A 15,975-nucleotide genomic window follows, 5' to 3' on the forward strand; every position below is an offset into this window, starting at 1 on the left:
CAACCTGGGCTGGTGGGAGGTGTCCCTGCCCATGGCAGGGGGTGGCACTGGGTGGGCTTTAAGGTCCCTCCCAACCCAAACCATTCTGGGATTCCAGCTGCATGTCAGTCATTCCCCCACATATACAATTATTTCTGCAGTTTTTCACACTTTAACTCTTCCTCAAAGGTATGATTGAATCAGGATATCAGGCTCCAGCTTTTAGTAAATTACTTTTATTGCTTTTAGCTGATGTCGTCACCAGTTTCCTGTTGATCATCATGCTGTTTGTCATCAGCTTCAACCTCCTCCTTGGTGTGGTGAAGGTAAGTTCTCCACAAACAACATTTAGCCGCTGCTGAGGTCTCTCTGAGTTAGGAGGTATTAGAGGAGGGGCTTGGAGGATGCTCATTGAAAATGCTGAAGTATGATCAAAGAAGCAGATAAGAGGGGGAAGCATCTGGTTTGCAGTCGCAGGTTCATCTGCAAGGCTGCTAACTGCCAGATTTACCAAATCTGGGTGACATTTCCACCAAGACTATTTTTTGCGTTAAGGAATGGAAATGTCATGATTTGGAAATGTTGGTTTACTGCGTCGTTTCCTTAATCTTTTGGAAGTGAGATCCTGGAAGGGAACTGTAACTCGCCTGTCACACTGGGGATTCATTTCCCGTTTCAGAAGACGTGACCATGCATTGGTGTGGGAACCCTGCTTTCTCTGTAATGGTAAAGTTTGGGGACAGCTGAATGACAGCTCAGATAGGATTAAGTGCCAAAATCACATAGTGAAAATTCACAGAAACTTTCCAAGGGGGTAAAAAAAAATCAATGTTGATGCCCTTCATTGTTTCTGAATTGTCACCACAGTATGTGGAATTAGATACAGAAATTCCAGGGAAATATTTATTCTTGGAGTACCTTAATATGTGTCCTTTCAGGAACTGATAGCTGGTCTTGTTTTTCTTTCTTAGAAGAGGGAACGTCTCCTGATCCCATTCCTTGCTCTACAAGTCATGGACTTTCTCCTCAGCCTCCTGACAATGTTCAGTTCCTACATACAAGTCCCAGCGGTCGTTTCTGTGTCCTCCCTTAGCCACATGGTAGGTAACAGCTCATTTCTGGGGTGGTCTTCTCTGCTCTCTGTGAGATGGAGACATCTCAGAGGATGTCTCATCATAAAGGATCATTACCTTGGGCCACGGTTCTTCATGGCGAGGTAGTTTCTGTACTGGCTGGAGACAGGATGCAATCCTTGGGGGCTAGAGGGTGTGCAAGGAAAAGTAGTGACAACTGGGACATTGTTTGGTTTCCCATGTCTGGGAATCTTCCTGTTGATTTTATTTGCTGTCTCATGGCTTTGGGGAGGTCATTCTGGGTGTGCCCATGCTAGGAAAGGTTTGCTGGAGATGAGCTAGGAATATCCCTGCTCCAGTTAGAGGTTTCTTCTATGGGGCTTGATAAATCAGCCCCCCAACAAGACGGTTTGCTCATCATTTTGGCTAGTATAAGTGAATTCAACAGCTTAGGTCGTCAATGTGAACAAAGCACAGGTCCTGTGGAAAATGTGGAAAATCTACAGAAGTGACACGATCTTGTAATCATAACCAAATTCCTGTTCCCTGCCCCTCTTGCAGCAGGGACACTCGAAGATCCCTTTCCTGGCTCTGCAGGTGCTGGACTTCTGCCTGAGCATCCTCACCCTCTGCAGCTCCTACATGGAGGTCCCCACCTACCTCAGCCTCAAGTCTTCCGACCATGGGGTAGGTTTTGAGCAAGCTCAGCTGATTTTTCACGCTGTGAACCCCTCTGAAGTTTCCTTCAGGGGCTGTTAAGACAGAGAAAACTTTCTCTGATCTCTACAGTATACCCAGAACTGCTCTGTTTGACGAAAAAAGAGGATTTTCCATGTGTCCTCACCAACACAGTGTTCTTGACTGGCAGCTTGCTTATGAATGTGTTCCTTAAGAGTACACCTTGTTATTCTTGTAAGAATCTTATGGATGCAAATTGCAGAGCAAAATTATTTGGATAGAGCCAGCCTGCATGCATTGCAAATGCATCAACTTTTCATCTTTATTAAACAGTCATACTGTCGGTTCTCATTTAAATAGTCTTCTGAAAACCTTTGCCAAAGGAGTGTAAACAGTAGAAGGAAAAAGAAAAAAAAATCCCTGTACTCTTTCTGAGGAGGAAAGGAAGGTGGCCTGTCCCAGCTCTCTGGAGGCGGGTTGAGAACCTTGCTGAGATCTCCACCACTTGGTGTGACCTTGGTAGATGGAACAAGTGTTTATGACTGAGACCCTCTCCCTCTATTTCACAGGGCTTTTTACCAACCATGGAGAAGTTACCAACAGAGGAATATGCCAAAGTGATGGTCACCTTCACCATTGCATTCATTGCTGTCCTCTTCCTGAAGGTAAATGGCTGCAGGGTCTGGTGAGGCTGAAATTAAGCTCTCTTGCCTCCAGAACGGGAGAAATTGTTTTACTTCTCTCTCAAATCTGCCAGGGCATTGGAAAGCCTTGTTCATCTCTCCTGAGGCATAATAGGAGCTATGCCTCAGCCTAGGGTCTGAGGCAGGTCTAATATTCAAACCATTGTTTTTATGCTTCTGCAGATGTCAGTTATAAAGCAAAATCTCTCTTATATCCAGAAACTATTTCTGGCCATTCCTCTCTAGAAGGATAAGATGTTTGAAAACAAATATAGGAAACTCTTCTGCTACTGTGTGCCAAAATAAATGAGATCATTAAGCAGCAGGTTAGATCTTCCACTCGGGTAAGTCGCTGTATCCGCACTGATGTAACTGGAGTTATGCACACTGATACCCTGAAATTTAATTAAAACCTGTGAGCTGCTAAATCCTGCTTACATCTCAGGAAACTCCACTGTGAGAGGGTTTCTATTCTTCTTGCTTCAATGGATCAGAGAACAGGTTTTTCACTGAGGGGTTTCAGACCAGCTAAGGAAACCAGAGCTTTCCAGGTACTTGAGCAGATTCTGCCACTGTGAAAAATGCTACTTAGTAGCTGGAAAGCATTTTTCATTCAGACTCTTCCCAGGTGGCCAGACAAGCCAGTGTGGAGTGTCTTGTATGATTGCACTGCAGACATGACTTTAGCATATCTTTTAATATTTGCATAAATTGTGCAATAGGAGTGGAGATAACCCCAAAACCCAGCTGGCAGTGTGGGTTTCCAGCAGAAATCTCACTGACCTGGCAAATCGCTTGGTTTGAATTTTTACGCAGGATTAGCTACAAGACTGCTTAACTTGCGATGGCTTCTTGTGCTGGAGTTTGTAGGAGGAGGGAAAAGGGTAAGGATAATTAAAAAAAAAAAAGGACAGGCACAAGTACTTGCTGGTCTACAAAACAAGCCATTAGGAACCTCATCCTTTAAACTTAGTGACAATCCCTCCTCTCTTCCATGTGTAGCAAAATCATTTTCATGAGAGAGTTCCTTCCAAGTTATAAAAGATCTGATGAGGAACATGGCAACAACATGAAATATTTTAGACCTAAAAAGGCCATTTGGCCAGTTTAGGGCCCATCAGTCTCAATTCACTGAGCCTCCACACCAAGGCAGCATTTAAACATGTTGGACTAGCCCAGGAACTTTTTGCATAAATTGACTTGCTTAATGACCCATCACAAGCATTTACTGCTCTTACGCTAAAAGGTTGTTTATGTGTATCTGGTGCTGTTTGCCTGCCAGCTTGCAATTACTGTCCCCAAATACTTATCTGCATCCCACATCATAGCATCATTCAGCTAAAAGGTGGACTGTCAGATGGAGAAGAGATGGGGCACCTGCCCCACTGAACGCCTCTGCCAGTGACCTCATATGAGATCCGCTAGACTCTGCTCACCCTTTGAGCAGGAAGATTTCTCTGACGATGCTAGGGGGGTGGTAACGCTCCTCTCCCTCCTTTCTCTCACGTAACACCACCCTTTGCAGGGAGCAAGTCCTGTTGCAACGTGTAAGTCTCTCCATGCAACCTACCGGTGCGGTGGCTGGTTGTATGTTTACCTGTAGAGCCCCAGGGGTGGTATCATCAGTTGTTTATGTTCTTTGGGGATGCAAAGTATTTAAAGGGCAGAGCGAGTGAAGGGGTGATGCTTACACAGCACCGTTAGGGCAGTCTCCCTTGCTGTCTGTGTATGCACAAGTGATCTTTGTCTCACCTCAGTATCATTAAGTCATCCCCCTCCACCACCACGGTGATAAGAATGCAGAAACCAAGGGGAATAAAACATTTCTGATGGGAAATGAAAGGAGAGGTTTAGCTCGCTTCCTGACCTCTAGGACAAGCTTCCCATCCACTGATAATATCAACTGCTGCCAGCAAAGTTTTCCCTCTTCAGTTCAGTGTGGAGAGGGGTATCCTACAGTGACTCTTGAGTGTTTTGAGTTAGACAGTAATGGGATGGTCCCAAGGTCACCGGCTGCCTTTACATAAGTTTTGTGGACTAATGTATTCTCCTCGAACCTGCTATTGCTTGCAGCAGTCTTAACTGAAGTCAACTTCATTGAATTCAGTGAAGAGGCAGGGTTTGCACTGCAGCAACTCTTCCAGAATCAAAATCAAAGAAAAGATTTTTCTTTTTTGTTATATGATTTATTTTTTTTTTTTGGTTGGGGTTTCTTTCACAGATGAGTGGATTTTTTTGTACATTTTATACGACAGCTCCAGTGTCTGGCATGTTTGCTCTCTGTATGAAGAGGCTTTTGAAAGGGGGAAGGTTTCTGCAGTATTCCCTAAAGGTGGTCAAAGTTTGGACTTAGCTCCTCATCTCTGGAAGTTTGTTTGAGAGATGGATTCCTTCAACTCAGATGCTTAATTCCTTGTTCGCGTTCTTTGTCTTGGCTTTGTGTCAAGACAAACAGTTCTCATTGTTCTAGGAAATCCTAAACTCCATGGCTTGTTCTCAGGGCATATAACTCCCTATGTTCCTTTGCAAACACCAGCTGCTTTTAAAGTAGAGTCTTATGCCAATAAAAATAAGAGGCACACGACTTCGCCCCGCTGCACAGAGTAGGGAAAATATTTATTTAATATGGTATGTTTCACAGGCCTTGCTTATTTTCTTGTGCTACAATCCATCAATCGAGCCATTTTTCTCAGAAAAGCTCTATTTATTGCATCTTGTAACTCTGTGAGGTGTGAGGCGGTCTTGTCAGAAAAGCGTAACTATCGCAAGTATAGGATTTTGTTGAATGAGCTGACCTTTCAGGTCAGTCCTAGTTGACCAGGGAGCCTTGGATCTCTGGGAGGTGGATGTTGTGCCCAAGGTGCTTTTTTGAGACATCCAAACTTTGTAGCCTGATCAGAAAAATAACGTGAAAGACATGCTTTCCTTTCCTACCTGATGACACTGTGCTCTCAGAGGTCTTAAGCATGTGCCTGATATTTAATGGTATTACTAGTCCGATTGACTTCCCACACCAGTGTGCTGTTTTGAATAGATGGAGTTGTCATCTTTCTATGAAGGGTCAGGAGAGACTGATTTAAGGCCCTGGGACACATGATGCCAGGCTTCTACCTCCTGAGAAGCGAGCAGGACAAGAGCAGGCTGATGGCAACAGTGGAAATGCTCTCGTTGACTTGCAATGCAATGGCAGACTTCCCTTTCCTTTTCAGGCCTATATGTTCAAGTGTGTCCTGAGCTGCTTTAAGTATCTTAAAGCCAGCAAGAGAGAGGAGGTCAAAGTCGACCCACAAGCAGTTGAAAAGGTGAGTAAAGACTGCTTCAGATTTACACCATGACAAGGCATGGTTTAGACTGATGAGATGCTCGATGATCCTTAATTTTGCTTCTTTGGTGGTCTGAGAGATAGTTCAACCCTTCAAATGTGCATTAACAGGCACTAATAATTGCTTTCCAATAATATTGTATTCCTTTAACTTTACTTTTGTATAAAATATTTCCAAGTCAATTGTATCTGCAAGGAACCTGAAACTCAGGCTTCAGGCAAAGCAGATAAATGGGAATACATCACTTGTATTCTCTGATCCAGAGAGGTGTTTTTAATTTCAGTTGAACTTTGGTTTCTGTGCCTAATAGTGCTACCCTTGTTTAAAATTAAGTTTGTCTTCACCTTTCACTGGAACAATGGCTGAGAAATTTGGTGCATTGCCCTTCATCTTAACAGTTCACTAAATAATATCAAGGTCCTTCCTTAGATTAGTGATGATCTCTCTAATAGTAGCATCCAGCTACTCTGACACAATGGAAAGATATTGAAGCACCTTCAAAAATAAGAGAGATTGTAAAGATGGATGAGAAGTAGAGAGGAATATGGAATGCTAAGCTTAGGCATTTATCTTGTTGCAACTTGGCAAATACGATGAGCCATGTCTTGCCAGCAGTGTGTGCCTCTGCTGTGCATGTATCATGGCCCTCTGCAATGATCTGAGTTTAACTTCTTTACTCATCAGCAATGAGGCTGATATTCTGGACATTAAAGAGCCTTGGTCCGTTTATTGCAACCGTGCTTTGGGAGAAGGAGGTGGGACTGGCAGCAAAGTGGTTATAAAGTGCTGCTGACCTCTAACTCTTCTGGATTTCTGCCCTCTAGCTCTTACAGCCCGTGTGGTTCTTTTACCCTACTCTAAACTAGGCAGAGAAACACATCCAAGGTCAAATCCACTTGAAACCCTTCCTGTGATGCCTAGAGCATAACTAATGGTCTTCTCTTTCAGGCTGCGCTGCCATCATATGAGGAAGCCTTGGAGTTGTCTTCCAAGGAATCCCCACCGCCCTATGCAGTAATCTAAGCTCCACCCATGGAAAGAAGACGACATCTGTATTGCTGTTGGTGCCTCTTAGACCCTTCTGTCAGATCGCCAGCCTCATTGAGAAGTCCTTACTTTATAGCAGTGCCATGCTTATTCCAGTCCAGCTCACTTTACGAGCCTACAGAGTGATGGTGAACCACTGGAGCTGGTGCCTTGTTCTGCACCCACAGTTTTGACCTGGTACTACCAAGCTGCAGTGCTCATTTTAATAAACCAGGCACCACAGAGGTTTCCATCACTGGCCTCTGACACCTGGCTAATGTGAAGTGTAGGCACTGGCCTGAATCCCTCGTCAGGCTTGCTTTATACCAGCAAGATGCTGTTTCTCATCTGTCTCACATCTAACTCAGCAGCTGAGACATTTAGGAAGTGGAATGGGGGAAAATGGGCAAGAACCTTTTCACTGAGATAGTCCAGCCCTGAAGCTCTGCTAACCAGCATCTTTTAATGAGGACCCTCTGGGAAAGGGATCAGCAAAAGAATGAAGATTTCAAATGAACTATGATGCAGCTCTCATCCTGTCTGCTTATGATGATGATTAATAGTGTGTGCTCCAGAACACACACCATGCTGGAATTGTCATCGTGTTGTTCTGCCATTTTATACTTGAGTGTTTGCATTTGTTTTTTTTGCTTTTAGTGTGACTTGAAAGATGAATTTCAATTAAAAAAAAAAACGGCTTCAATACTTTGCTGTCTGATTTCTGAACGATGTTGTCCTTGCTATCCGAAGTATGCCACAAGGAAGCGACAGTTTGCTTTCTAAAAACATTATTTAGCTAAAAGGGGTACTTTGGCCTTAAGCTGATGTTGTCTCATGTGTGTGCTGCTCACAAAGGAAAAGATGGTATTTCTAACAGCCAACCTGTCATTTTCATCTAAAAATCTAGCTTGTTCCTTCCTCTTGTATGTTATGACCGGTGATAAAGCTCCTGCTTTCTGTGGCGTATTCACAGCTGGCTCTGATTGCACAGGTCAGTCTCTGTGGATGGTGGTGAATAATGCTGCTGATGACAGATAAGAGGTAGCTGGAATTCAGCATCTGCCCACCTTTTTGGATCATTGCCTGCTTTCCAAAACAACTCAGTATGAAAGTGTAATTTGCTCAGTAATAACTACTCCAGCATCATCAACAGTATGGACCACAGGCTGGGGTCTTTGCTGTGTTCTGAAACAGAAAAGAACAAGCTCCAATGGAAGATTTTCCAAATTATAAATGAGAAATGTTACTGCTGCCCCATGTTCTTTTCACTGGATATGGATTTATGTATATGGGGATGAAGACAATGACGTTGGTCACATACTTTTAAGCTGGTTTTCTCATCACTGAAGATGGATGATGGTTCCCTTTCTCTGTGCATCTCCCTTGTTCTGGGGACCAGGATACCCAACAACAGACAAGAAGGGTGTACCACAATGACATCTTAATGTCTCCAATGCTTTTAAACGTGCTTAAAATCACTCAGAAAGGTACAAACCCCTCAAATTCTTCAAGCAGAGTCTGTAAGTGCTGAGATGGTGTGTGACAACCACCACAGCACTGGGACCTCTTCACCAGGCTGCCTTCCACTGGCCAGGATTGACCAAAAGCCTGTTAGCTGGGTCAGGAGAAATGCTGGCAATTCACTTGGCTTCTGAACTGGAAGAGGCTTCCTCAATGTGATCCAAGTAAATTGTGTTTAAAAAAATCCTTTTCCATCTCTTTAGATGGTTCAAATTCTATCTCTAATTAAATTCCCATTAATAATGCTCTTGGCTATTGAGTTACTGCAGCAGGGTTAAACATTCTCTAAGCCTGTTGGTTTAATTGACTCTGATAATACAGCTGAAGGAGCTAAATTGTGTTCAACACATCTCCTGCAGAGATGGGGTTTGTCTTGGTGTGTATGAGGAGTCGAGCCTTTGGGTACACACCTGATCTTCTAAAGGAACCTGACGTTTCATGGCTCTTAGCAAGCCAGATGATCCTCCTGCTTCCTGGAGTATTTTCTCTCCAGGGCTCAGAATAGTTCCCCCCTTGAAAGCCTGGCTTAAAAAAAAAACCCTGAAATCTGATAAAGTGTATAGATTTATTGTGAGTTTCCAGCCAGGTCAGGGGCTGAGTTCTAGACGGGAAGTGGTTTTGGTTTTCTGAAATGTTAGATGATTTGGCCAACACAAACTGAACATAAGCTGTCCCAAGCCTGTTAATAAGTCAGATGATGGTGTTATCAATGCTGGGTTTGAGACTGATAAAAGACTCTTTCTTAATATGCTACTGTTATACTGTTTTTTCTTCTCTCAACTGATTTACTGATGTGAGTCTCTCCGATACAGGCTGAGACCCAGTTCACACCAATATGCTAATGCTGCCCCACACATTGCTTATTTTTCTCCAGTGCAGAGGAGAAATGAGCAGCTGATGCTCTCAGCTCTCAGCACTGGCAGAACAGATGTGTAAGAGGGACTTGACCACCTTTAGAAGCAGCAGCAGCATCTCATGGAGGTGGAGATGCTCCAGGACTTGAGAGCTGTCTGTTAGATTACCTGTCTGACTGGGGTTTTTCCCCTCATCTGACCCAGAGCAAAATCCCCAGTGGAAAAAGGGCTTTTTGCTTTGAGTGTCTCTGTGTTGCTTTGAGCACTTCTGCTTTGTTTAATTTCCTGTTCTCCTCTAGTCCTTCTGGTGCCACCGCCTTCAGCTGGAGGAGGCATGCCTCTCCCTCTGTAAAAAGAAACCACTAAACACGCTTCACTGGTCTCCCTGTTCCACAGAAAGGGAAACTGAGGCATGAAGGAAAAGGAAATAGCTCATGGCACATCATGGACCCAGTCAGAGGAGAGAATGGGTGAAAGTGATCCTGGTCTGGTCTCAAAGCCAGGCTCAGCACCCAAGACTGCGAGAAAAAAAACCTCTAAAGGTCTAAGCAAATCCCTAGAGACTGCCCGGTGGGTAGTCCTCACTGCTGGAGGAGATGGACTTGTGCTCTCCACTGTTGCAGAAGTGTTTTGTTTTATTGGCACGGGATAGCCCTCCTTGAGCCTCCTTCCCTCAGCCTTGGACTGGTCCCAATGAGACAATGCTGCAAACCCCAGTTATGTGCTGGAAATTGTGTCCACTGGTGGGTAACGTTTTCTGGTGGAGGTAACCAGCACAGGTTGCTCCAGCAAACCAGGCCATACCTTTTTGTAAGAGACTCTTTGACATGGAAACTGGATGTTGAACAGTGCCAAAGCTGGCAGAAAATATAGTGGCAGTAAAGCCTGCGGAGGATCGGAAGCATTTTTCTGGTGCTGGCTTCTATCAGACTTTGAAATAGCATTCGGAAGCACGATGGAGTTGCTAGCAACTTGGCAAAAAATAATGCATAATGCAACAGGAACAACAGTGCTCGAAACCAGGCAGAGCGAGTCATAGCGGCCAGTATGACGGAAAGGTCTCTCCTGTCCCAAGGATATTCTGATGCCCATGAGTGGGTATAAATAGACCTTGAAGAGGGCAAAGACAGCAACTTGGCAGCATTCCCTGGCATCTCCTCGGGCTGACGTAAGCCCATGTGCTGACTGGCCCTGGCGCGGCAGAGGGAATCCCGGGTGATGGATGTGTGGCGTTTCTCCAGGAGCCTGTCACCGCAGACTGTCCTGTACCACAGGGACCGTGCTGCCCTTCTTGGTTTTCTTGCTGCCTTGGTTCCTGCTGGTTTGAATGACACCTACAATCCTTCCAGGATTCAGAGCCTAGAGCCTGGGACAGGTACCATTATAATTGCATAAATCAAAAATCATAATAAAAAAAAAAAAAAAGGCTTTCCTTGAGCTTTCCTGCAGACAGTTCATTAAGATAATTACTCACTTGTATCAGTCGAATGAAGTCGCTGCAACTGCTGTCCCCGGTGGTGGGCCCAGAATGACAGAAATTGGCAGCATGGTCATGCATCAACCCAAATCCTTTTGCTGCTGTTTGCTTTCTGTCTGCACACTCATCCATCAGGCCAGACACCCCCACGGGCTCCAGCTGAGGATCTCTCTCACCCATGTGTCTGCCCACAGGATTTTTCACAACATTGCTACTAGTGAAATTTATTTTACAAAGATGTTCCTCTTCTTGGGTGATCGCCAGAGTCTTTATTGTTCCATCTTCCTGCCCTGGATCTTTGGTACTTGATCCAGCCAGTATGTTGGCTCATTCACCTTGGAGAAAAGGAGCTGCCCGCACAGGGACCTTCATTTCATAGAACCATAGAATCACTAAGGTTGGAAAAGACCTCAAGGATCATCAAGTCCAACCGTCAACCCAACACCACCCAACCCACTAACCCATGTCCCCAAGCACCACATCGACACATTTCTTTTTTACGAATGAGTCGTATATTGCGTTTCATTCAAGCAGTTTAGTAGGACAGATATAACCTGAGGGACTTCTGGGCCAGGCCAGCATTGCTGGTGGCACCGTACAGGTGGAGAAGTCAAGGCACAGAGGGAGGACACGAGCTGCCCAAAGTTTCGCAGGTGGTCAGCGGGAGAGCCAGGAATAGTGCCCAGGAGGCAACTCGGTCCCAGGGGGAAGATGTGAGCAAAGTTAACACGGCAAATAAAAAAATGATCCCTCTGAAATAAATGTGACCCATAAAATACATAAACATTGACTAGCCATAAACAGCATTTACTATTTACAGCATCAGAGCGCAAGGATATTTGCCAGCCATTTGCAGCTTAAAGGATAAACAGCAGTTCTTTTGATCCTGAGCTGTTGAAAGAGTTCTATTTAAAGCCATTCATTTCTCCCCAGCCTTTCACCCTTTACATCATTTGTTTTATGCTTTGCACTGATCCCACTGCTGTAAATACCACTTTCACAATACGGTGGCGGAGCAGTAAATATCCTTTCTGGTAACGACACAGGTTGGGGGACACTCCTCCGCTGCCTGCAACCAACTGAAATAGAAATGCTGTGGGGATAAAACACAGGAATTGGAGCTTTGACTAAATGGCAGCTTTTGTCCCCATTTCTCTGAGTATTTGAAAAATGGAGGCTGGGAATCCAGCTCAGAAATGCCCACCTGGGAACATCAAAGGAAACCTGAAAAAGACAAAAAAAATTACTGAGCAATTTGCTGAACCTTGGAGTTTGCTGGTGGCTGGAGGGCAAGGAAGCTGTGTTTACTGCAGCTAACAGGTTTGTTTAGAATGAAATCAAAATCAACAGTAAACTACTCAGGATTTGGCTGCTTGTCCCTTCCCAATCCTCTTCGTGCTCTGCTGCCTCAACTAGCGTGACTTAGCCACATCTCCAGATCCCTTCTAAGACGTGTTTACGGTCCAGGGCTATGAACACCGTGCTTTTTCTTTAAAAAAAAAAAAAAATCCAATATTTTAAATGCCTTCTGCTTGAACTCTATTGGAAGTTTGGAAATGTCTTTACACCCCTGAAGTCTGATTTCCTTTTTTCCCACAGAAAACCTTCACATCCTTCTGGGTCATTTACTTGGAAGCAGCTTAGGGACTGATTCATTTTGATTTTTATCATTTTGGTTTGTTGCAGTGTGAAATTTATACTAAGATATTAAGTGTAATAATGGAATGTTTATTGGAAATACACAAATATAAAACTAAAATACTGTTTTAAAATAAAACGTGAGTCAAACAACTTGGAAAAGTAAAATGCCAAATCAAAACAAAGCACATCTGCACTATTGAAGCTAAAATGTCATTTTTCTTGGCTTTTCACATCTGATCTACATTCCTGTGAAATGCTGTGCATATAAAGAATCTGCGTTTATATAGTTTATGCCACCAGACTTGCTTGTCTTATGACAAATGAGAAGTTACCACCTCTCCCAGCTGCCATACTGTCGGTGTCAGTATGTGCTTGCTTTTTAGCACTTTTAGTTCTTATTCATAAACTGGGCTTTGCTCTTTCCTGGCCCATCCCCAGGCAGGCAGATTTGGCAATCCAAAGAATGAAGGCAACAGCAGAGTGGTATTTTAGCATCGGGATTTTACAAACCAGGAAAAGGTTGTTAGATAAACAAGGGAGGATCCAAAGGAGAACGCAACACAGGGAGCAAACCATGAGTAAGTTCGGGGCATTGCACAGAGCTTTGAGGCACCAGCCACCAAAGGCAAACCTCCCTCTTGCCTGGGTGCAGAGGATGGAGGGCCAGGCTGGATGAGGCTTTGAGCAACCTGGGCTAGTGGGAGGTGTCCCCGCCCATGGTGGGGGGTGGAACTTGATGATCTTTAACATCCCTCCCCACCCAAACCGTTCAGTGATTCTATGGTGATGCTTCTCCAACTGGTCATGCTGGGGAGGACTAGCTGCATCTCCTGACTTCATGGTGGAGTCTTCTGCTGGACCTGACTGCCTTGGGAAAGCCGTTTATTTTAATTCAGTCTCGTTCACCCGCAGACAGAAGCCTTGGCTGTAATCGAGCTGGGTCAGTCGTTAGGGCAGGACATCCAGACGCTGCAGACAAGGCTAGTGCGGCCAAGCTCATCCATCCAGGCTGGCCAACAACTGGCATCAGCAACCATGGTCTCACACCAGCAACAGAGATGGCCCCAGCCCCTCTGACTGCCCACTGGTGGGAGCACGGAATGTGAATCCATCGGCAAAGTGCTTTTACCCACAGTGCTGGCGGAGGAGAGCGGATCAACCCATCATGGATTGGAGATTCCTCCAAAAAGTGGTATTTGCCATCTCCATCCTGAGAATAGCCCCAATGGTCACAATCTAAACAGAGATGTGGAGAGCAAAGGACCAGCTCAGAAAAACCTGTATGGGTGCAGATGTTCTTTTACTACCACTTTATTTGCCTTGATACAAAGCATCTACGTGCCTTTTCTCCTCCATCCGCGCTCAGATAATAATACAATGGGATGGTTGTTTGGGGAAAAAAGTCCCTGGCCATACACAACAATTTTGGCAGGAGTAAAGTGGGACTAGGATCTTCTGCTGACCATCCAGCAGTGGAAGGAAAGAGGGGGTCTGATGTTTAAAACAAGCACTTTTTTAGTAAGGAGACATGGACATGAATGTGTTGGAGGGAGTCCTTCCTTGTGCCAGGACACGTGAAGCCTACAGTTGCGGCGCTGCAGAATGGCAGGGCCACTCTGGGGCCAGCATGAGCTGTTAATGGTTTGTCTGTTTACACTGCAAGCAGGCTCGGGAAGAGCTTTAAATGCATATTTTCCTCTCGAAATATTGAATCCAGTGTTTTCATTTTCAGAGGCCTGGGGAAAAATTATGTTTCATATTTTAAAAATAAACACTGTTTTTACAGAAGTATAAATGCAGACCTATAGTATCCAGCACACCTTTGCCTCTCGCCTTATTTTCAAAACTTTAATGCTGCTTGTGTGCCACAACCCCTGCTAGTGAAAATATTCACCTGAAATGTATTTATCTTTCTTTGCTAATTAACAGCAAAATGACACAGAGAAACTTTATATTTTCCTCGGCAAGAACAGCCATAGAGCCTTCATTTACAGCGGGTTCTGAATGATCCCTATTCATGGCAAGCGAGTACTGTCTGCACCAAGAGATCCTTGTGCACATGGCAGAGCAACAGGAGAAACCCAGCAGAGGCAGGGCTGGCGGTAAAATCTTCCAGATTTTATGCTTTTATTTCACGTTATTCCATGACAGTCATAAACTCATGAGTGTTGCAGTTCTATATATTGGGGAGCAAACGTACCTGCATGCATATAACCACAGAAAGATATCAATGGGTAGTATCTATACATACTAACACTCGTCTAAAACCATGTATATATAAACACATCCATGAAAAGCATGCATGGAGGAGAGTTACGTGTCTGCATGTATGTGCACACTTACATATTTATATACATCAATACATACATGCAATTGTGTTTATATGCATGTATGGTCATGTGTGGATATATTTATGCATCCATTCACAAGCATAAACATTTATACGTGAAGTTTTTCTACTGGGTTCTTTCTGCAGGCACATGGATACATGAAGGTCTATGTGTGTTTTCTATACTACTCCACGATCATAATCCACAAGTTTCACATAATGCCTGGTAGCCCAACTCCCAGGGGCTCTGAAACAACAAGCAAACAAAATAAGATGCCACCAAGTTTGGAAAAGGGCCTCAAGGGCAGAAAGAGGTGAAATAGGAGGGAAAAAAAAAGCTCATTTGGAGCATTTGCTCCTTCTGGCTAAAAAATTCCAGCTAGCTCCAGAGATGGTGGAAAGCCTGTGACTGATGGTGTGGACCTGGGAAGATAGCAATGGGACAAATCCATGCTGATTTTGCATGAGAACGTAGCCATCTTTTAATGTTTTAATTAACACTTTTAATGTTGAAAGGGTTAAGAATAGCCTGGCAATTTCTCTAAGGCCAGGTCCTTTTTTTTTCCTAATCAAAGAGCCCTTCTCCACAGGAGCTCTCTCTCTGCTGAAGCACTTTTGGAGGAGAGTGACTCTGGATAAGGGAAGAGAAACTGGGCTTTGAATTAAAGGTAGTTTGCCACGGTACTGCACTAACACAATGCAGATTAAATGGATGAGTGCTCCAAGGGTGTGCGGCTGGAAAGGTGAGCAAAGACTAATCCATCAGAGGAGAAGGGCTTTAATCAACTGACAATAGTGTAATACAGTAGCTTAAAAAAAAAAAAAAAAAAGAAAAAGAAAGAAAATAGATGCACTGCTTTGTGATGAACCCATCATTAAATTCATCTTACTCTGGTACCAAATCTCCCTGCTGCTCTTCCATAAAGAAAACATTGGATTTCTGCTCGCTTACAGCATCATCAGTCTTATTTGTTCATTTGGATTATTGGCTTCTTGTGGCAGGAGCTGTATCTCCCTCGTGTGTACAGACCTGAGCTGTACGCCGTAAAAAATAAATCAAACTTCTAATCTGTCTGTCTATCCTGAGATTCTTGTCTATTTATCCAGTTTAGGCTCCTGAGTTCTTTCTTTCCCTCCCTGCTCTCCTGCACAGGGGGCACAGCCTCATAGAGAACTAACTTTCCCGCAGGAAGAAATTTGTTCTGCATCCTGCGCTTTCACCCGTGCCTCGCTCTCCTCTTCCTCTCCCCTCCTCCTGCAGCTGAGCATTCATCCACAAATTCAGCCAAGGAAGCGAAGCCTCCCGATCCCACAGGCTGGTTTCCAGCCCTGCACTCGGCACACGTGGGGACTGAGAGGTGATTTGTGTGACCCTATTCCTGTTCCCCCCC

The 15,975-nt window shown here is 44.4% G+C and overlaps 1 protein-coding gene across 2 annotated transcripts in view; it reads left to right on the forward strand.

The window, feature by feature from the left end:
* The window catches only part of LAPTM5 (lysosomal protein transmembrane 5), a 21,091-nt gene extending 14,190 nt beyond the window's left edge, over nt 1–6,901 (forward strand). The window contains exons 3-8 of one of the 2 annotated variants that reach the window (XM_010087898.1): nt 229–305; nt 951–1,079; nt 1,614–1,739; nt 2,300–2,395; nt 5,623–5,715; nt 6,685–6,901. In XM_010087898.1, the coding sequence (XP_010086200.1) occupies nt 229–305; nt 951–1,079; nt 1,614–1,739; nt 2,300–2,395; nt 5,623–5,715; nt 6,685–6,759 (596 nt within the window). In that variant the 3' untranslated portion in view covers nt 6,760–6,901. The remainder of the gene's footprint in view (nt 1–228; nt 306–950; nt 1,080–1,613; nt 1,740–2,299; nt 2,396–5,622; nt 5,716–6,684) is intronic. The other variant, XM_010087899.1, reaches the window with a different exon arrangement.
* Nucleotides 6,902–15,975: the final 9,074 nt, after the last annotated feature.

The sequence above is a fragment of the Pterocles gutturalis genome, unplaced genomic scaffold (assembly GCF_000699245.1).
Source record: "Pterocles gutturalis isolate BGI_N339 unplaced genomic scaffold, ASM69924v1 scaffold38151, whole genome shotgun sequence".
Classification (NCBI taxonomy): Eukaryota; Metazoa; Chordata; class Aves; order Pterocliformes; family Pteroclidae; genus Pterocles; species Pterocles gutturalis.